At 30.1% G+C, this 23237-nt stretch overlaps 1 protein-coding gene across 1 annotated transcript; it reads left to right on the forward strand.

Annotated features, from left to right (window-relative positions):
- Nucleotides 1–1881: 1881 nt before the first annotated feature.
- Nucleotides 1882–22204, forward strand: LOC130895877 (aminopeptidase N-like). The gene is made up of 13 exons (XM_057803464.1): nt 1882–2104; nt 9319–9488; nt 11611–11848; nt 12711–12912; nt 12973–13138; nt 13703–14125; nt 16147–16479; nt 16937–17138; nt 17902–18179; nt 18235–18428; nt 19312–19620; nt 19681–19762; nt 21792–22204. Exons 2-13 carry the CDS (start codon nt 9333–9335, stop codon nt 21936–21938), a joined length of 2730 nt encoding a protein of 909 aa, XP_057659447.1. The 5' UTR covers nt 1882–2104; nt 9319–9332; the 3' UTR covers nt 21939–22204.
- Nucleotides 22205–23237: the final 1033 nt, after the last annotated feature.

Consider the following 23237-nt stretch of genomic DNA (forward strand, 5'->3'; position numbering starts at 1 on the left):
AAAATATCATAAAAATAAATAAATTTAATTCATAAATGATGTTTTTGTATTATTTTCATTGATTCTACCAATTACAATAATAATTCATTCATCAAAATTTTGTGTAATGTAATGTAATGAAATAAAACCCGCCATCTGTTGTTGAATAATGAAACTATTGCGCCGAAACGCTTGTAGAAAACTCTTTATTACACTCATTTTATTTTTACAGTTTCCTGTAATACGGTAGAATAAACAACTTTTGGTTTTGAAGCTGGAAGTAAAGATGGCGCAACATACTTTATCTATGAAAGCAATAAAACATGGCAAATGTTAGTAAATAGATCCAATTTTTGGTGGAATTTTACTAAAACAACAGAAATTTAACTGAAATCGAAGTTATCCCCTCAAATTTTTGGTGTAATTTAACTGAAATAATTTGAATCTCAAAAAGACCGTAACTATGGAACACACTGTAAAACTTTATACGAATATAACCTCAAAAATGATAAATAGTGAAATAAATCCTGCCATCTATTGTTAATTTATAGAACTATCGCGATGAGAAGCGTCTAATAAATTAATTTTTACAGTTTCCTGTAATAAATGAATTCGAGATTCGAAGTTAAAAGTAAAGATGGCGTAACTAATGGTTAGTTAAATCAGTGTGGCCATATGAAAGTGGTCGAATTATGACGCAAAATTAATTATTTTCTTTTTTTTAGTTGAAAATATTATTGAGTTCTTGAAAAAATTTTGATTTAGTATTTGAGAATGTGAATTACGATTCTATGAGCCTTATTATGAGAAAAACAATTGCTAAATCAGCTGAGTTCGGGTTAAATATGGCGACTGTAAAGTAATGAAGTAAATCCCGCCATCTGTTGTTAAATTATCTAGTTATAAATGTAACAAAAGAAAAAAAACTTTTTTTTTGCAGTTTTCTGTAATAAGATGAAATAAACAACTTTTGAATTTGACATTGGGAGTGAAGATGGCGTTACTAACGGTTATTTAAATTTATCCCAACTGTATTATATGAAAGCAAATTGTTACGAAATATTAAAAGATCAATTTAGTATTTATTGATTTTTTATAATTAATAAATTCGCAATTAATTTTGATTATATTGATATTAGTAATAATATTAATACTTCTGATTAATAGTGTGGTAAAATTATACGTTTTTTATTCCTAATTGTCTAAATTCCAGATCGTTTCTGTTTAGTTTGTAAAGAAGGTAAAAAAATTGACGTTTCGTCGTACTTTTAGTTATAAAAAATTTATATTTAATCAAAACAGTGCTAAAATCAAGAAAGTTTAGCGGGAAAAACATATAAAAAGGTCTAAAAGGAGAAGAATTTTTGATTTTTATTATTTTTTGTGCGTTAATTCTTCCATTATATCGCTTTAGTTGTAACAGCAAATCCCAATAACATACTTTAACAAAAACAAAACGTATTATTAAGGTCTCCGTAATGTCGCGGCTAGAGTACGAAGCCCAAACGCGGAAGGTCCCGGGTTCAAGTCGCGCTTTTACGTAATTTGTGTGTAAAAGCATTTTTTCGATACACAATCGTCGTAAAAATCTCTTTTTTTATCATACTTGTCGCATAAATAACTATAGAAGTTTAAAAAACCATAGACAAATGAAACAATTGATCAACTAGATCAGTTTCCGAACGTGATTCGGGTTAATTTCGTAACATTTCATTAGATATCGCAGACATTTTATCATTTATTTATTATTTAAGCTATTAGGATTTAATTTGACTGGACTATATTACATTGTTATTATTTATTATGCGATGTACTAAACCGCATTTTATAATCAGATTTATACGTATGAAAAAAAGAGATCGTACTGTATCAATTTATAAACATAATATGACATGACATTCGATCAATTAGAGAGAGACTGTGTGTATGTAAAATTATCGATGAGGGTACCGCAATATATAATGATTCAAGTTGATACTATGTCGCAGTCGTAGAAGTCGATTCGCTTTGAGAAGAAAAAAAATATAAAGCTTAACATTGATATTTTAATAAATGTAGTTGAGTGTATAATATTTACATTCTATTCAATATTTTGATAAGTATATGTAACGTGTCGTAATACTAGGTGAGTCTCAGATTTCTAATTCCTTATTGTACAGTGCGTTGTAGAAAAGAAAATGTTGAATAACAAATTGAGGCAATATTAATTCATTCAGAAAATAATCTTCTCCGTATTAGAATCAATGAAAGTGTTTCTTTTTTTTTTTCGAAATTAAATGAAATATTTCTTTTGGTTTCGATTTCACTCAAAAAACTTGAATTTATTAACAAAATTACACAAAAATGATTGAAATCTATTAAAGAATCGAAATTATTTAATTCAGAATGTCAACTAATTTCCGAACAACCTGTATACGAACTATTATCGAAATTTCGTTAAAGTTTTCGTAATTTTTGACTTCAGTTTAGTGCTAAAGGAAATTTTTTTCGAAATTCTACGATCAAATTTGTAGATTTCGGTATTTAAACGTAAAATAGTATACAGGGTGTGTAAAGAAAAACATTGTTCGAATTAAAACGATTAAAACATCGAAAATAGCTAAAAAATTGAAATTTTCACTTAAAAAACTTGAATTTATGAACAAAATTACACAAAAATGATTGGAATCTATTAGAAAAAGCAAAATTATTCAATTCAGAATGTCAACTAATTTCCGAACAACCTGTATATGAACTATTATCCAAATTTCTTTAAAGTTTTCGTAATTTTTGGCTTCAGTTTAGTGCCAAAGGGAATTTTTTTCGAAATTCTACGATCAAATTTGTAGATTTCGGTATTTAAACGTAAAATAGTATACAGGGTGTGTAAAGAGAAACTTTGTTCGAATTAAAACGATTAAAATATCGAAAATAACTTAAAAATTGAAATTTACATTTAAAAAACTTGAATTTATGAACAAAATTACACAAAAATGATTGAAATCTATTAGAAAAAGCGAAAATATTCAATTCAGAATGTCATCTAGTTTCCGAACAACCTGTATATGAACTATTATCCAAATTTCTTTAAAGTTTTCGTAATTTTTGACTTCAGTTTAGTGCCAAAGGGAATTTTTTTCGAAATTCTACGATCAAATTTGTAGATTTCGGTATTTAAACATAAAATAATATACAGGGTGTGTAAAGAAAAACATTGTTCGAATTAAAACGATTAAAACATCGAAAATAGCTAAAAAATTGAAATTTTCACTTAAAAAACTTGAATTTATGAACAAAATTACACAAAAATGATTGAAATCTATTAGAAAAAGCGAAATTATTCAATTCAGAATGTCATCTAGTTTCCGAACAACCTGTATATGAACTATTATCCAAATTTCTTTAAAGTTTTCGTAATTTTTGGCTTCAGTTTAGTGCCAAAGGGAATTTTTTTCGAAATTCTACGATCAAATTTGTAGATTTCGGTATTTAAACGTAAAATAGTATACAGGGTGTGTAAAGAGAAACTTTGTTCGAATTAAAACGATTAAAATATCGAAAATAACTTAAAAATTGAAATTTACATTTAAAAAACTTGAATTTATGAACAATATTACACAAAAATGATTAAAATCTATTAGAAAAAGCGAAAATATTCAATTCAGAATGTCATCTAGTTTCCGAACAACCTGTATATGAACTATTATCGAAATTTCATTGACGTTTTCGTAATTTTTGACTTCAGTTTAGTGCTAAAGGAAATTTTTTTCGAAATTCTACGATCAAATTTGTAGATTTCGGTATTTAAACGTAAAATAGTATACAGGGTGTGTAAAGAAAAACATTGTTCGAATTAAAACGATTAAAACATCGAAAATAGCTAAAAAATTGAAATTTTCACTTAAAAAACTTGAATTTATGAACAAAATTACACAAAAATGATTGGAATCTATTAGAAAAAGCAAAATTATTCAATTCAGAATGTCAACTAATTTCCGAACAACCTGTATATGAACTATTATCCAAATTTCTTTAAAGTTTTCGTAATTTTTGGCTTCAGTTTAGTGCCAAAGGGAATTTTTTTCGAAATTCTACGATCAAATTTGTAGATTTCGGTATTTAAACGTAAAATAGTATACAGGGTGTGTAAAGAGAAACTTTGTTCGAATTAAAACGATTAAAATATCGAAAATAACCTAAAAATTGAAATTTACATTTAAAAAACTTGAATTTATGAACGAAATTACACAAAAATGATTGAAATCTATTAGAAAAAGCAAAATTATTCAATTCAGAATGTCAACTAATTTCCGAACAACCTGTATATGAACTATTATCCAAATTTCTTTAAAGTTTTCGTAATTTTTGGCTTCAGTTTAGTGCCAAAGGGAATTTTTTTCGAAATTCTACGATCAAATTTGTAGATTTCGGTATTTAAACGTAAAATAGTATACAGGGTGTGTAAAGAGAAACTTTGTTCGAATTAAAACTATTAAAATATCGAAAATAACTAAAAAATTGAAATTTACATTTAAAAAACTTGAATTTATGAACAAAATTACACAAAAATGATTGAAATCTATTAGAAAAAGCAAAATTATTCAATTCAGAATGTCAACTAATTTCCGAACAACCTGTATATGAACTATTATCCAAATTTCTTTAAAGTTTTCGTAATTTTTGGCTTCAGTTTAGTGCCAAAGGGAATTTTTTTCGAAATTCTACGATCAAATTTGTAGATTTCGGTATTTAAACGTAAAATAGTATACAGGGTGTGTAAAGAGAAACTTTGTTCGAATTAAAACGATTAAAACATCGAAAATAGCTAAAAAATTGAAATTTACATTTAAAAAACTTGAATTTATGAACAATATTACACAAAAATGATTAAAATCTATTAGAAAAAGCGAAAATATTCAATTCAGAATGCCATCTAGTTTCCGAACAACCTGTATATGAACTATTATCGAAATTTCTTTAAAGTTTTCGTAATTTTTGGCTTCAGTTTAGTGCCAAAGGGAATTTTTTTCGAAATTCTACGATCAAATTTGTAGATTTCGGTATTTAAACGTAAAATAGTATACAGGGTGTGTAAAGAGAAACTTTGTTCGAATTAAAACGATTAAAATATCGAAAATAACTAAAAAATTGAAATTTACATTTAAAAAACTTGAATTTATGAACAAAATTACACAAAAATGATTGAAATCTATTAGAAAAAGCAAAATTATTCAATTCAGAATGTCAACTAATTTCCGAACAACCTGTATATGAACTATTATCCAAATTTCTTTAAAGTTTTCGTAATTTTTGGCTTCAGTTTAGTGCCAAAGGGAATTTTTTTCGAAATTCTACGATCAAATTTGTAGATTTCGGTATTTAAACGTAAAATAGTATACAGGGTGTGTAAAGAGAAACTTTGTTCGAATTAAAACGATTAAAATATCGAAAATAACTTAAAAATTGAAATTTACATTTAAAAAACTTGAATTTATGAACAATATTACACAAAAATGATTGAAATCTATTAGAAAAAGCGAAAATATTCAATTCAGAATGTCATCTAGTTTCCGAACAACCTGTATATGAACTATTATCCAAATTTCTTTAAAGTTTTCGTAATTTTTGACTTCAGTTTAGTGCCAAAGGGAATTTTTTTCGAAATTCTACGATCAAATTTGTAGATTTCGGTATTTAAACATAAAATAGTATACAGGGTGTGTAAAGAGAAACTTTGTTCGAATTAAAACGATTAAAACATCGAAAATAGCTAAAAAATTGAAATTTACATTTAAAAAACTTGAATTTATGAACAATATTACACAAAAATGATTAAAATCTATTAGAAAAAGCGAAAATATTCAATTCAGAATGTCATCTAGTTTCCGAACAACCTGTATATGAACTATTATCGAAATTTCATTGAAATTTTCGATTGGTGACAATTCAGATATTAATATACAGAATCAATAGATGATAAGTAATATTTAATGCCTTTGAGGTGGATTTTCGAAAAATTGGAATGATATAATTATGTATCACACTGTATAAGATTATGGAAGCAATTTGAGATAAAAATTTGAACGTATTCGATTAACCTATGATATTCGGTCATAAATTTATAGAAAAGACGTCAGGTGGGGTAATTAAATTAAATTTAAGTGGTTTTGAAAAAAAAAATAAATAAACGTGTTTTGTGGTCATAAAATAATGAAGGAATTTGTAGAAAATATTCCGTTTTAGTACGGAAATCAAGATTTAAAAATAACCTCACATCAATATTTAATCATGGAATTGGTTAAAGCTTATGACACTGTTTATAGTTTCCTACATTTATGTTGATATCTTCTTAATTTTTGATCGTACAAAAAAATTGTGAACAAAAAATTTGTAGGAAATTTTAAGCTAAATAATATGATAGAATTAGTTTTCCAAAAAAAAAAAAATTTAACCCGCTAATATTTAAAAATTGATTGGCAATTTGAAATATTTTTTTATTTTTCCAGCAAATAAATCAAAAATTAAAAAATTCTAATTAAAACGATTAAAATATCTAAAATAACTTAAAAATTGCAATTTTCACTTAAAAAATTTGAATTTTTGAACAAAATTACACAAAAATGATTAAAATCTATTAGAAAAAGCGAAATTATTGAATTCAGAATGTCAACTAATTTCCGAACAACCTGTATATGAACTATTATCGAAATTTCGTTAAAGTTTTCGTAATTTTTGACTTCAGTTTAGTGCTAAAGGGAATTTTTTTCGAAATTCTACGATCAAATTTGTAGATTTCGGTATTTAAACGTAAAATAATATACAGGGTGTGTAAAGAAAAACATTGTTCGAATTAAAACGATTAAAACATCGAAAATAGCTAAAAAATTGTAATTTTCACTTAAAAAACTTGAATTTATGAACAAAATTACACAAAAATGATTGAAATCTATAAGAAAAAGCAAAATTATTCAATTCAGAATGTCAACTAATTTCCGAACAACCTGTATATGAACTATTATCCAAATTTCTTTAAAGTTTTCGTAATTTTTGTAGGACAGGAATTTTTTTTTCGAAATTCTACGACCAAATTTATAGTTTAGGCTATTTTAGCGAGAAAAAGTATACGGGGGATGCAGCGAGAGACATTTTTCAAACTAAAATGATTAAAATATCGAAAATAAGTTCAAAATTTCTAGTTTCTTCTAGAATTTATAAAGAAAATAGCATAGAATTCATAAAAAAATATCAATCACAATATTCCAAATTTTTTTTTTTTTTCAATTTTTAATCAATTAGTGAATCCACCATTAAAATTTGGTCCACAATATCTAATTTCAAAATATTTTCTATTGGACGATGATAATTTTTTTTATTTGGGTGTTTTTCGTCGACCAGTGTATTCCATTTGGAAAAAACGCGAAATTATCTACCAAAACAGATGGATTCGTATCATTTGATTAATATTAATCATACGCTAACTAAGAATCTGGTTTTTTTCAATTACGCAAAATATCATTTATACGAGGTTCGTCCGAAAAGTTTCCCACACCGTAAGTATCGACTTTTTCAGAATGAGATCGATAATTTTTAACACAACCCTCGTATATTTCAACATATTCAAATCCCTACTCCAATCCTCGTTTTCACAATATGCGGTTTTATCAAAATACAACCATTTTTATATCGAAATAACTACGTCATAAAAAATTAAACACCCTATATATATGTAAATAGCCTAGCGAATTAATAATTATTTATTTTACGATCAACAATAATAAATAAGAAAACTAAATATGAAAATATATACAAGGTATGTTAAGAAAATTATGTTTGCTTAATCACGCAATTATGAGTCACCCTGTATATGTCCGTATACTTTCCAGATATTCAAAATGCTGTTACCTGAAATTTTCGTCAATAACTTTTTTAGAAAAAAATTTATAATAACCAAGTTAACGTAGGATTGATATTTATCGAGGTATTTTTAAGCGAACCTCGTATATAAACAAGAATCCACGTAATTTAATTATTACTCATTTTAATAAAATGGCGCATTGAAAGACAATGAAATTAAATTAATATTATTCAATATTTTTTTTTTATTTCGATTCGAATTCATTTTAAATGCGAACCTAGTACTTGATATAATAAAAGTTAGGTTATGTTATTACATAACAATAAAAGATATTTTTAATACAGTCAGTTTAATAGATAGGAAGATAAACAATTGAATAATATTTTTGTTGTTAAGATGTTACTGTAATGACAGGAATTTATTATACAGTGCGGGTCCAAAGTAAGGAAATGAAAATAAAATATACGTACAACGATAATATCTTTAATTAAAAAAACTTTAATAATGAAACAACTGATTAATTCGAAGAAATTATGACAAAAACAACAGTTGGTAGTAACGAGTCTATGTTTTCGATGGTAGATAACGAATTTTTAGTGATTTTTATAGCCAAAAAAAAACAAATAAGAATTTTTGATCAATCCACTGGGAAATTAAAATTAGACAGTTGGTAACACTTCACGACGTTGTCAAAATACTGTTGTGTCATTGTTTATTTACATTTTATGTGAAATTTGAATCAAAAGTTAGGTTAAGTAATTAAAACACATTTAATAATACAACATGGCAACGCTGTACTCCATTATAAAGGTTTAGTATACGGGGGGGGTCCATGGAATCGAATACTTATTAACGATAATTTATTCTAACCTCGCTTTTTATTGATGATAGCTTTTTATTGGAAGTCGAAACGTCGAGAAATTCCCAGTTTCCAACAAGCTTTTTTTAGGTTCATTTCATGGGAATTTCGGATTGATTTGAGATTTTGGTTATTGATTGGAGATTGATATGATAATTTAATAAATTCGTGAAATTATCGTAGTCAGGTCGATAGGGAAACACTTAAAGAAACTTTTAGACTCGATTTTTTCCCATTTCAAAACGTCAGATTGATTTGAAATTTTGTACCTTTATTAAATATGGATTGCAAAACGATAATTTAATAAATTCGTGAAATTATCGTAGTCAGGTCGATGTTTTTATACTTTCAACTCATATCGTATAATATTTATTCATGCTCAAGTAGTTATTTCGTTATTTATATTTTTTTCCTGATTTCATAACCTCAATTTACGTGCTCTATCAACCATTTCAATTGTATTCACTTTTATAAGTACGGATTTCATTTTCTTCTTCTTTTTTTAAACGCAATTAAAATCGGCCACAGATAAAAACGTCAACAACGTCATCGTTGTGTACAAATCAGTGTTACCAACTTCTTTTTTTTTACGTCACGCTGTCTCAATACCTGGAATACGTTATTTGACAGTGTTATTTCGTTTCAGATTCGTTTCTGATTATGTCTCGATTGATATTTTTGCTGACCTTAATACATATATCGATTTGTTATCGATTGCCTAATGATGTCCTTCCCGAACATTACAAATTGGAAATCATTTCGTATTTGGGAGAAGAAGAGAACAATTTTAATTTCGATGGAAAAGTTTGGATAACTGTAAGTTAAAAATAGCATCTAAGAATCATACAAATAATGATATTTTAGTCGAGAATGATACTAAAATCCCTTTGTTGTTTTTAATAATCCTAGAATAACGGAAAACCGGTTTTTGGATGATTTAATTAACCTATTTAATGCTTTTAATGACCCTAGAATAACCGAAAACCGGTTTTTGATGATCCTATATTCCTTGGGTTGCCTTTAATGACTCTAAAATAACAGAAAACCGGTTTTTGATGAACCTACATTCCTTTGGATGCTTTTATTGACCCTAGAATAACCGAAAACCGGTTTTTGATTATCTTATATTCGTTGGGTTGCCTTTAATGACTCTAAAATAACAGAAAATCGGTTTTTGATGATCCTATATTCCTTGGGTTGTCTGTAATGAGTCTAAAATAACAGAAAACCGGTTTTTGATGAACCTACATTCCTTTGGATGCTTTTATTGACCCTAGAATAACCGAAAACCGGTTTTTGATTATCTTATATTCGTTGGGTTGCCTTTAATGACTCTAAAATAACAGAAAATCGGTTTTTGATGATCCTATATTCCTTGGGTTGTCTGTAATGAGTCTAAAATAACAGAAAACCGGTTTTTGATGAACCTACATTCCTTTGGATGCTTTTATTGACCCTAGAATAACCGAAAACCGGTTTTTGATTATCTTATATTCGTTGGGTTGCCTTTAATGACTCTAAAATAACAGAAAATCGGTTTTTGATGATCCTATATTCCTTGGGTTGCCTTTAATGACTCTAAAATAACAGAAAATCGGTTTTTGATGAACCTACATTCCTTTGGATGCTTTTATTGACCCTAGAATAACCGAAAACCGGTTTTTTATTATCTTATATTCGTTGGGTTGCCTTTAATGACTCTAAAATAACAGAAAATCGGTTTTTGATGAACCTACATTCCTTTGGATGCTTTTATTGACCCTAGAATAACCGAAAACCGGTTTTTTATTATCTTATATTCGTTGGGTTGCCTTTAATGACTCTAAAATAACAGAAAACCGGTTTTTGATGAACCTACATTCCTTTGGATGCTTTTATTGACCCTAGAATAACCGAAAACCGGTTTTTGATTATCTTATATTCGTTGGGTTGCCTTTAATGACTCTAAAATAACAGAAAATCGGTTTTTGATGAACCTACATTCCTTTGGATGCTTTTATTGACCCTAGAATAACCGAAAACCGGTTTTTTATTATCTTATATTCGTTGGGTTGCCTTTAATGACTCTAAAATAACAGAAAACCGGTTTTTGATTATTATATAATCGTTGGGTTGCCTTTAATGACTCTTAAATAACAGAAAACCGGTTTTTAATTCCTTTGGATGCTTTTATTGGCCCTAGAATAACCGAAAACCGGTTTTTGATAATTCTATATTTTTCTGGTTGCCTTTGACGACTCTAAAATAACCCAAAAACCGTTTTTGACTATTCTAATGACTCTAAAATGATCCAAAAATATTTTCGATTACTAAAACATGATTCGGGAAGTAATTTTTTCATCATAACTACCCCAAATAAACGTGAGGCTCCCGAACAAGGATTCTGGAGTGCAAAAAGCGCGTTTAATCATCCCAAATGTGCAGAAGCAAATTTAAAGTCATCTACCTTGATAAGGATAACTAGGAAGACGATTTTCCTTATCTCTTGATCCCAAAAGGGTATAAAGATGCAAGAAAGACACGAATGATACCAGGAAAGGTTTTTTTGAAGAAAAAAAAACTTGATAGGAGGAGGTTGCTCAAACAACAATCTTTTAAGCAAAGATATATGTTATTTGGGATAGTAATTTTGCAACTTTCCTCTTGCTAGGAACATGAGAAGGAATAGCGAGTTAAATAACTTCAATATTATAAAGAAATTTCTTTTTTTCGACGTGCAAAGTACGAATAAAATTATATTGAGCCACTTGTACGTTAAGGTCAAGTTCGTAACTTGAAGAAACCGTAAAATTTGTGTCACTAACCTCGCGTAAATTGTCCGCGCGTTCTTGTTAACGTATTTTATAGCGACCTTGATTACGATAACGTCCACAGTTAACCCAATATTCAAATGAATCGAGTTTCGAAAAAAAAAAAAAAATGAATATTTTCTTTGCAGGTGACTTGTTTGAATCCAACTCAAAATATAACATTGCATTCGAAAAATTTGAATATAAATAAGGATACGATCGTCGTCAAATCGAACGACGATTTGAAATCGATCGAAATATCGGATGTCGTTGTTGAGAAAGAAAACGATTTTCTAATATTGGTTCTGGATAAAAATTTAATACCCGAACGTCGTAAATATGATATTTATATTGGTTTTTCTGGTAAACTCGACGACGGTTTGGCAGGTAAGATAATATCTAAACGACCTCGTATAATATTTGCTACAACGACAACTTCTCAATACACCCCCGAAACACCCCAATTTTTCCATTCGCTACATCACCGTCTCCATAATTGCGGTGCCCGTTTTGCAAACAAACCGTAGAGAATCCAGAGACTTTCTAGGTCCATTGGTGATCCCAGTGGAGTGGATCTACCTCATAGGACCAAGTAGTTTGTTCCCCAAGCGAAAAAGATTCGTTTATTTTGGGTTTTCCTCCGAGGAAACCCGCTCCAGCCGAGCTACTCCTCCTGGATCCTTTTGTGCGATCTACGGCTCCATTATTCAGTATAGATCGGAGTCTCCTTGGTTTTTCGTTTGTCGTTTTTTCAACCCAACACCCACTGATGCTTCAACGCATTAGCAGATTATCTTCACCTTCATCTTAAAGTTTGGAAAACTACGGAATTCCGAAGCACTACACTTGGAAACTACGAAATAAAAGATGGTAGCTGCGGACGTTCCACAATCTGAACTTTCTGAGAGGAAACTAGGAATAATTCAAAAAGCGTATTGGATCTTTTGAGGAGGATGAATCCATCACCTCCTTTACGTTCGTGAGGGGTATAGTAAGAGTAAGACACCTCCAAGAAGTCGGAGGTTTCTCCAGGTTGTTGTGAAACCGCATTTTCAAGATATCGCGTTTCTTGATGTTGTTCTAGGTTTGATCTTATTTTTTTCTCTTTCTATTTACTCTAAAATATTGATTCTTTGAACCGTTTTGGAGTAAACCCTCAAGACTGCTGGGAAATTTGATTTTCCATTGTTGGATATCTTCCAGACGGATCTAGACTGTCCCAGTTTGAAATTGTATTTTTTTGTCATAGGTTTTTATAGAAGCAGTTATTATAATAAAAAAGAACGTCGAAAGAAATGGTTGGGAGTAACGCAATTCGAAGCTATAAGCGCTCGAATGGCTTTTCCTTGTTTCGACGAACCGGCGATGAAAGCAACATTCGATATCAGCATAGGAAGAAGAGAAGGCTACAAATCCATCAGTAACATGCCTCTAATCAACACACAACCATTGTGAGTCGAAATTTATTTTTATTATATCGAAATTTGACGTTCGGATATATGGTATTTCAGGAAAGAAAAACCGGGTTGGTATTGGGATCATTTCGATACGTCGGTTCCCATGTCGACTTATCTAGTAGCTTACGTCGTATCCGATTTCGAATACAAAAAAGGCGAACCGGTCGAGCACAACAACGTTACGTTTAGAATTTGGGCGAGAAAAGACGCTTTGGATCAGGTACGTACATCTTCTTAATCTATTTCAATCGCCACAGAATCTGCCAGACCTCGAAAGTTTCCTGAAGTAGCAGCGCCTTGTAAAGAGGTGGGACACCTCCCCACAGAATCTGCTAGACCTCGAACGTTTCCTGAGGTAAAAACGCCTTGTAAAGAGGTGGGAGACCTCGTCACAGAATCTGCTAGACCTCGAACGTTTCCTGAGGTAGCAACGCCTTGTAAAGAGGTGGGAGCCCTCCCTACAGAATCTGCTAGACCTCGAACGTTTCCTGAGATAGCAACGCCATGTAAAGAGGTGGGACACCTCGCCACAGAATCTGCCATACCTCTCGAACGTTTCCTGAGGTAGCAGCGCCTTGTAAAGAGGTGGGAGCCCTCCCCACAGAATCTGCTAGACCTCGAACGTTTCCTGATGTAGTAACGCCTTGTAAAGAGGTGGGAGACCTCGCCACAGAATCTGCTAGACCTCGAACGTTTCCTGAGGTAGAAGTAGCTCGTAAAGGAAGAGGTTGAGGATGACTAAATTCAAAGATAAATCATTATTGGAAGTAATTATTATTTCTAGGTGGATTTCGCTGCCGAAGTCGGTCCGAAATGTTTAGAATATTACGAGAAATTCTTCGATATCGAATATCCCCTACCGAAACAAGATATGATCGCCATACCGGATTTTAGCGCCGGCGCTATGGAAAATTGGGGTCTGATCACTTATAGAGAAACTTATTTATTATACGATCCCAAAATATCTTCGAAAACTAGTCAGAACAACGTCGCCAGCGTCATAGCTCACGAATTGGCCCATCAATGGTTCGGAAATTTGGTTACGATGAATTGGTGGACGGATCTATGGTTGAACGAAGGTTTCGCTACTTATATGGCGAGCTTGGCATTAGGAGCTCTCTTTCCGCAATGGAATTCGTTGGAAGAAGAAGACGCCGATAATATGTTGAACGTTTTCTCTTTCGATTCATTGAGAACGTCACATCCGGTAAGTATAAATATCAATTTATTATGTTTATAACCTCAAATTTCGATGTTTAGTACCTCAAATAATAATTTCTTGCGTTTATAACCTCAAATATCGATGTTTATCACTTGAAATATCAATTTATTGTGATTCTAACCTCAAATATCGAAGTTCCTAACACAAAATATCAATTTATTGTGTTTCTCATTTCAAATATCGAAGTTTCTAGCCTAAAATATCAATTTATTGTGTTTATAACCTCAAATATCAATGTTTATCACTTAAAATATCAATTTATTGAATTTATAACCTCAAATTTCGATGTTTAGTACCTCAAATGATAATTTCTTGCGTTTATAACCTCAAATATCAAACTGTTGTGATTCTAACCTCAAATATCGATGTTTATCACTTGAAATATCAATTTATTGTGATTCTAACCTCAAATATCGAAGTTCCTAACACAAAATATCAATTTATTGTGTTTCTCATTTCAAATATCGAAGTTTCTAGCCTAAAATATCAATTTATTGTGTTTATAACCTCAAATATCAATGTTTATCACTTAAAATATCAATTTATTGAATTTATAACCTCAAATTTCGATGTTTAGTACCTCAAATGATAATTTCTTGCGTTTATAACCTCAAATATCAAACTGTTGTGATTCTAACCTCAAATATCGATGTTTATCACTTGAAATATCAATTTATTGTGATTCTAACCTCAAATATCGAAGTTCCTAACACAAAATATCAATTTATTGTGTTTCTCATTTCAAATATCGAAGTTTCTAGCCTAAAATATCAATTTATTGTGTTTATAACCTCAAATATCAATGTTTATTACTTGAAATATCAATTTATTGTATTTATAACATCAAATTTCGATGTTTAGTACCTCAAATAATAATTTCTTGCGTTTATAACCTCAAATATCAAACTGATGTGATTCTAACCTCAAATATCGATGTTTATCACTTGAAATATCAATTTATTGTATTTATAACCTCAAATATCGAAGTTCCTAACACAAAATATCAATTTCTTGCGTTTATAACCTCAAATATCAATGTTTATTACTTGAAATATCAATTTATTGTATTTATAACATCAAATTTCGATGTTTAGTACCTCAAATAATAATTTCTTGCGTTTATAACCTCAAATATCAAACTGTTGTGATTCTAACCTCAAATATCGATGTTTATCACTTGAAATATCAATTTATTGTGATTCTAACCTCAAATATCGAAGTTCCTAACACAAAATATCAATTTATTGTGTTTCTCATTTCAAATATCGAAGTTTCTAGCCTAAAATATCAATTTATTGTGTTTATAACCTCAAATATCGATGTTTCTAGCTTTAAATATCAATTTATTGTATTTCTACCTCAAATATCGAAGTTTTAGGCTTCAAATATCAATTTATTGTATTTCTAAACTAAAATATCGAAGTTTATAACCTCAAATATCGAAGTTTCTAACATAAAGTATCAATTTATTGTATTTATAGCCTCAAATAACGATGTTTGTAACCTCAATTATCAATTAACTGCATTAATAACCTCAAATTTCTATGTGTAGTACCTCAAATATCAATTTATTGCGATTAGATTCTCAAACATCAATTTATTGCGTTTATAACCTCAAATTTCAATGTTTATAACTTCAAATATCAATTTATTGTATTTCTAACCTCAAATTTCGATGTTTATAACCTCAAATATTAATTTATTGTATTTCTAGGATCAAATATCGATTTTTACAACCTCAATTATCAATTTTTTGCGTGTATAACTTCAAACGTCGATATTTATAACCTCAAATATCAATTTATTGTATTTCGAAGCTGAAATATCGGAATTTATAGCATCAAATATGAATTGATTGTGTTTATAACCTCAAATTCCAATTTATCATGTGTATAACCTCAAATTTGGGGGTAACAAAATGTTCCACATGCTTCGGAGTGAACCAGGATCAATCTAGATCGAGGTTGGCCGTACTAACAATAACTTAACCTCAAATTTTTTTTAAGGTTTCCGTACCGATAGGTAATCCTAAGGAAATAGACGAAATATTCGATACGATATCTTATAAAAAGGGATCTTCTCTGATCAGGATGATGACGTTATTTTTGGGCGAAGATATATTGAGAAGGGGCGTCAGTAATTATTTGAAAAAACATAAATACGGCAACGCCGAGCAGGACGATCTGTGGCAGGCTTTGACCGAAGAAGCTCACAGACAAAAAAGTCTGCCGACGAATTTGACGGTGAAAGTGATTATGGACACGTGGACATTACAAACAGGTTATCCGCTTATAACGATAACGAGAAATTACGAAAAAAAAACCGCGGAAATCACTCAGGTAATAATTTTCAGTTCTACAGGATGTCCACTTTGGCTGCATTCAAACATCAATTACTTTTTTATTTTCAATTGGCACACCCTGTATATTTTCAAAATGTTTTATCTGTTTTGGGACAATCTGTATAGATGGAAATAATTTTTGAGGGTAGATCACTCGATGTTCTTTGTAAAAAAAAGTTTCAAGTACAGTTTTCTGTAGACAAATCGAGGAATTTGTGGTTTTTGCATTTTTTATTGATCAAAAAAGTGTTTGGTTTTTAAACTTGGGTCTGTCTTTGAAAATATTAAAAATAAAAATTTTATATTACCAAAAAAATAAGTTAAAACACACCAAAAATGATGAAGACTGTATGACCCTGTATATTAGATTTTTATTTGCAAAAAAAACAATAAATTAAAATAGAAAATCAATTTCGAGAATTTTCAGATTAACAAATTATATTGTATTTTTTTAGAATCGACATTTAAGAGACATTATAAATACAAAAGATCAACTAAATTCATGTTGGTGGGTACCTCTGACTTATTCAACTGAATCGAATAAAAAATTTAACAAAACCGTACCAGACGATTGGCTGGCGTGTCCTAAACACGAGCATATAATCGAAAATATAGCTAAAGGAGAAGAATGGGTTATATTCAATAATAAAATGTCAGGTAAAATAACGAAAAACAATATAAATGGTATGTTTTTTAATGTGGGAAAATCGTTAAACTGTTTTCAATATTTTTAAGGTTATGGAAACATAGTAACATTACGTGAATGTAGAAAATTTACCTTTCAAAGTGTACGTGTAAATTTTATTCAACTCGCAACAAGAAACGGAATTTCCACACAATCACACATCGACACTTTTGTTATCCCTTCGTTTATCACTGTTTCTGCTATTCACTTTCCTTACTTATGTCACTTCCGTTTATTACCACTTTTGTTAACTCATTGATTTGTCTTACATTTCGTTTACGTTCACTTTTGTTTTCCTACTATTGTTTTTTTCACTGATAATGTCACACTTTCGTTTACGCCACGTCACTGCTTTTGTTATTTACCTACTTCCGTTTGCTACCATTTTTGTTACGTGTCTACGCCACGTCACCGCTTTTGTCACCTCCGTTTATTATCACTTTTGTTAACTCATTGGTTTTGGTTACATTTCCGTTTACGTTCACTTTATCACTTTTGTTTTTACACTATTATTGTTTTTTCACTGATAATATCACACTTACATTAACGCCACGTCACTGCTTTTGTTATTTACTACTTCCGTTTACCACCATTTTTGTGACGTGCCTATGCCACGTCACTGCTTTTGTTATTTACCTACTTCCGTTTACTACCATTTTGGTTACGTGTCTACGCCACGTCACGGCTTTCATCATTTCCGTTTTCTAAAGGGGTTTGTTTATTTTTTTTTTGTAGGAATATATAAAGTGAATTACGACGAAAAAAATTGGGAAATGATAACGAAATATTTACAAGGTCCCGATTTTCGTAAAATACCGACTTTAAATCGGGTTCAAATAATAAGCGACGCCGCTGATTTGGCATATATAGGTACCATAAAGTACGAAGTGTTTTTTAATTTACTTAAATATTTGAATCAAGAAGACGAATATATGCCTTGGAAAGCGGCTATAGAAAAAACCGATGTTATTACGAAACAATTAAAAAAATCCGCCATTTACGGTAAATATAAGGTGAGTTGTAATTTTTTTTTAAGATGGAATGTTTATTGTCTGGTTATTTTTTAAGGAATATATGAAGCGTCTATTGACGCCTATGTATGAAAAAGTCGACGGTTTCGAAGTAATGAACGATCCCGATAAATTAGATTCTATTAAATTGCAAGCTCTAATTGTGAGTAGAGCTTGTTTGTTCGAAGTACCCAAATGCGTAACTAAAGCGAAAGAATTGTTTAATAAAATTAAACTAAAACAAGAAGATTCGTAAGTACTTATATAAATTTGCAAATTACTTAGTTTACTTACATTTATAATTATTTTTTAACACTAACACGATAAAATTTCAAAACAATGTTGAGAACTACAAAATTCTAACCTTTCACATATCAACGAGAATCTTGACAGTCGATCATCGCGTCTAAATTAAACTCGGTGTTGTCAGATTTTCTTTAACTTCCTTCAACTGTATGATAGGATTTTTTTTATATCGTTCTAAACAGTGGCGGGTGGGCGAAATAATAAAATAATTTTACCCAAAAAATGAAAATACAAAAAATTTAAATTAATTGAACAGATGATATATTTGTTAAATATACTTTTTTTTAAATATTTCAAATTCGTATAGAAATTTTTTAATCTAGGAAATTCTATAATCTTGGCAACACTGATTAAATATTCTTCTAAATATAGTTTGTTATGGCACGTCAATTGAATACAGTGTTGCCGATTTTTTTTCGTTACGAGTATATGATAAAACATAACAGTGACGTGCGTTTTTCTATTGATAAGGGGTTTAAATTAGGAAATTAGGAAAAGGAGGAGAGTATGATAAAAACGGAAGGAAAAATAATTTAAGGGAGATCTGAGGTCGGTAAAGGGATGTAGGTGATTATTTTGGCGTAAACAACGGTTTTACTCGATTTCTGGTGAAACTACAAGTCTTATAAAAAAAAAATTAGAGACCGGAAATTATTTTTTCTTCAATTTCTATCATTTTCGACGTCTCCTATCCTGATCTAATTAAATAAAGTCGATATTCGGGAAATAGTCCAGTGCCGTACTCATATTTTTCACAATTAGGAGCGTAAATTTTCCATTTTCCGACACAAAATGTTAAAAATTCGATTCGTTTCGTATGGATTTTTAGTATACCGAAAGATTTGCGCGGCGCCGTTTATTGTACAAGCCTAAAACACGGCGGGGAATCCGAATGGGAGTTGCTATGGAAGAAATATCAAAATTCCAACGTCGCCACCGAAAAAAATAGTATACTCAGTACATTGGGTTGTACCGAGGAAATTTGGTTATTATCCAGATATCTGGATTGGTCTCTGAACGATACCACCATCAGAAAACAGGACAGTAGTTCGGTATTCGGTACGGTGACGAGAAACAACGTCGGATATTTCATAGCCAAGAATTTCTTCTACAATAACATCGATAAGATACATAAATAGTGAGTGTCTCGATTTTTTTTCCATAAAAAAATGTTTCAATTCAATTTTTTTTCCTCTAGTTTCTTGTCCAATAAAAAAACACTCACAAGATACTTGTCACCGTTGTCATCCCAAATTACCAACGTCAAAGAACAACAAGAGGTAAGTTTCCAATATTTTTTTACAGTTTCCTTTTATTTTACCGTAGAATAATTCATATTTGACCGTAGAGATGGCGTAGCTTTTGTAATTACGTGATTCAGTTTTAATTTGAATAGCGGAAATATCAGCAATTTGGCAACGTTGTTGATTGTTTTCATTCTCCTGGTGGCCGTTAATTGAGTTAATACTATGTGTCATAAGTAGAGGTGGCGTAACTGACAGTTATTTTGGTACGACGATTATATAAACCAAAATTGACGATAAGAAACGCCATTTTGTGTCGAAATTTGATTCGACATCTTAGAAATAACGCGCGGAGATGATTGGATACACAAGAAGTAACGACAATAGACAAGAACCCCCATTTTTACGCCAATATTGGGAATATTAAAATTTTTGAAAAACAAACTTTCTATATACAAACTTGGCAACACCGGATCGAAATTTCGTTCAAATTTTTGTAATCTACAATGTTCGTTTAGAGGGAAAGGGAACTTTTTCCGAAATTCTACGATGAAATTTAACGGTTTCAGTATTTTTACGTGAAGTAGTATACAGGGGGTGTACCGAAAGATATTTCTCAAACATTGAACAAATTTAGTAATCAAAATTGAACGTTTCACATAAAAAATTGTAATTTATGCTCTAAATCCCAGAAAAACGAAAGAAAAAAATAATATTGAAGGAAAGTTTTCCAACTTAGAATGTCAACTAATTTTCGAACAACCTGTATATAAACTCGTATCGAAATTTTGATTTTTTGTAACTTTTGACATCAGTTTAGTAGAAAAGGGAATTTTTTCCGAAATTCTACGATCAAATTTGTAGATTTCGGTATTTTAACGTGAATCAGTATACAGGGGGTTGGGTTAGAAAAGACATTTTTCAAGAAAAAATAATTAAAATTGAAATTTTCGAATGGAAAACTGTAATTTATGACCAAAATCCCAGGAAAATGATAAAAAATAATTGAAAAAGTAAAATTTTTCAACTTTAGAAAGCCAACAAAATTTCTAACGACCTGTATATGACCAAGTATCGAAATTTCGGTGACGTATTCGTACTTTTAGATATCGGTTTTAGTGGGAACGGAACTTTTTTTCGAAATTCTACGACCAAATTTAAAGTTTTCCCTATTTTAGCGAGAAAAAGTATACAGGGGGTGTAGCGAAAGACATTTCTCGAATAAAAAATAATGGAACAATCAAGTTGAAATTTTTATATGAAAATCTGTTAAATTTAAGAACGAAATCTCAGAGAAATGAGAAAAAAAAATAATTAAGAAGGAATGTTTTCCAGCTTAGAATGTCAACTTATTTTGAAACAGCCTGTATATGAACTCGTATCGAAATTTGGTTAAATTTTTCGTCAGTTTTGGCATCATTTTGGTAGGAAAGGAAATTTTTTCCGAAATTCTACGATGAAAATTGAAGATTTTATAATTTTAAGGTGAAACGGAATACGGGGGATGCACCGAAAGACATTTCTCAAATAAAACATAATTAGATAATCGAAATTGAAAGTTTCATATGAAAAAGTGGAATTTATGACCAAAATCCAAGGAAAACTATAATATTGATTCAACTTTACGAAAATAACGAAGTAAATGACATTTGGAGATCGTTATTCGAAGTAGAAATGGCGTAACTGACAGTTATTTTGATACGATGATTGCATACACAAGAAGTAACGACAAGAAACGCCATTTTGTGTCGAAAATAGAAATAACGGCGTGATTGACATTTGAAGTAGAGATGGCGTAACTGACAGTTATTTTATAACGGTTACTGGATATATACGTTACGTAACGTCGATAACGGTTGTATCTCTATCGATGATTGAACTTTTGAGGTTAATCAGTGACAAATGACATATTGCGAAGTATACAGGGTGATTTTGATAAAATGTCGTCTTTTCGAATGAAAATTTCGTATTTTAGGTATTTTTATGGAAGAAAAATGAAATTTTTCGATGTAAATAGTTGAAATTTGGAAAAGGAAAGTTTTGAAATGGAATTTTTTTGTTACAGTTCGAGAAATTCCTGGAAGAAAATAAGAAACTTTTCTCGGATGTTAGAAAGGGCGTCGATCAATCGTTAGAAACTGTTAAAATTAACGTCCAATGGTACCAGACGCACGCAGACGAAATCGAAAATATTTTAAACAGATTTAAATAGAGGAACGTTATACGGGGAGCGTCACAAAGAACATTTATTACCCTAATCGTTTTACGAGGTACGGGAAAAAAGTTTTTTTTTGTGGTCGCGATTCGATTTTGGGTTACGCGTATCAATGTTCGAGCCCAAAAAACGATGTCGATGATCTTAATGACGCGCCTCGAAATGCGATATGTACTTAAATATGTGTGTGTATTTTTTTTTCTATTTATATAATTTATTCATGTTGCACGTAATCTGCATAATAAAATTATTCCATTCAAAAAGTATTTTCACTAAATTAATTTGAAAATCCGAAAATTTTCGTAGAAAAAAGTTGATTTGGCAACGTCGCAAATGATGAAATTTCGTTTTTAATTGAACTCTAATGAAAAAACAAGAAAATCCGATAATTTCCGTAAAAAAAACTCAATTTGGCAACGTCGCAAATTGAGGTTTTTCCTTTTTTTTTATTTAAATTCGGTAATAAAAACATGAAAATCCGGTGATTTCTTTGAAAAAAAAAAAACTAAAATTCGAATTTTGAAGTGAAAAATTCCGCCATTTCCGTACAAAATTTGTTTTTGGCAGCGTCGCGAATCGTGAAATTTCGTTTTTAACTGAATTTAAATGAAAAAACGTAAAAATCCTGCAACGTCCAGTAATAAAAACAATAATTTTCGTAATAAAATTTAATTTGGCAACGTCGAAAATGGTAAAATTCAGCTTTTGATTCAATTCGAATAAAAAGAAACATAAAAATCCGGTAATTTTCGGAAAAAAATTAGGCTTGGCAACGTCGCATATAGTAAAATTTATTTTTCTATAGTTGGCATCATAATTTCCATAATATCGACAGATTTGGAGTAATTGATGGTTACGAGGAATCGTTTCTGGGTGAGATAAATGAAAAAAATCTATTTAGCAATGATGAATATTTATTATAAAATGAATAAAATTGAAAATACAAAAAAAACGGCGAAAACAAAATGTAGAACAACAACTCGTTATATAATAAACATATCATCGTCGAATTGATGATAAAAGAAGTTTTTTTCTTAAAAAAAAAATGTTTTAGTCAAATCATCAGCTTAATTTGGTATAATAAACTGTAAATTAATATAAAGAAAAGGGAACGGATTGGAATTATATCCACAAATAACAAAATTCAACTATCGAAAACAAAATTATAATTTTCTTTCGGAAATATCAAAATTTTCAAACAACGAACATCCTATATACAGACTTGGCAACACCGGATCGAAATTTCGTTCAAATTTTCGTAATCTACGATGTTGGTTTAATGGGAAAGGGAATTTT

This window comes from Diorhabda carinulata, chromosome 6 (genome assembly GCF_026250575.1).
Source record: "Diorhabda carinulata isolate Delta chromosome 6, icDioCari1.1, whole genome shotgun sequence".
NCBI classification, from domain to species: Eukaryota; Metazoa; Arthropoda; class Insecta; order Coleoptera; family Chrysomelidae; genus Diorhabda; species Diorhabda carinulata.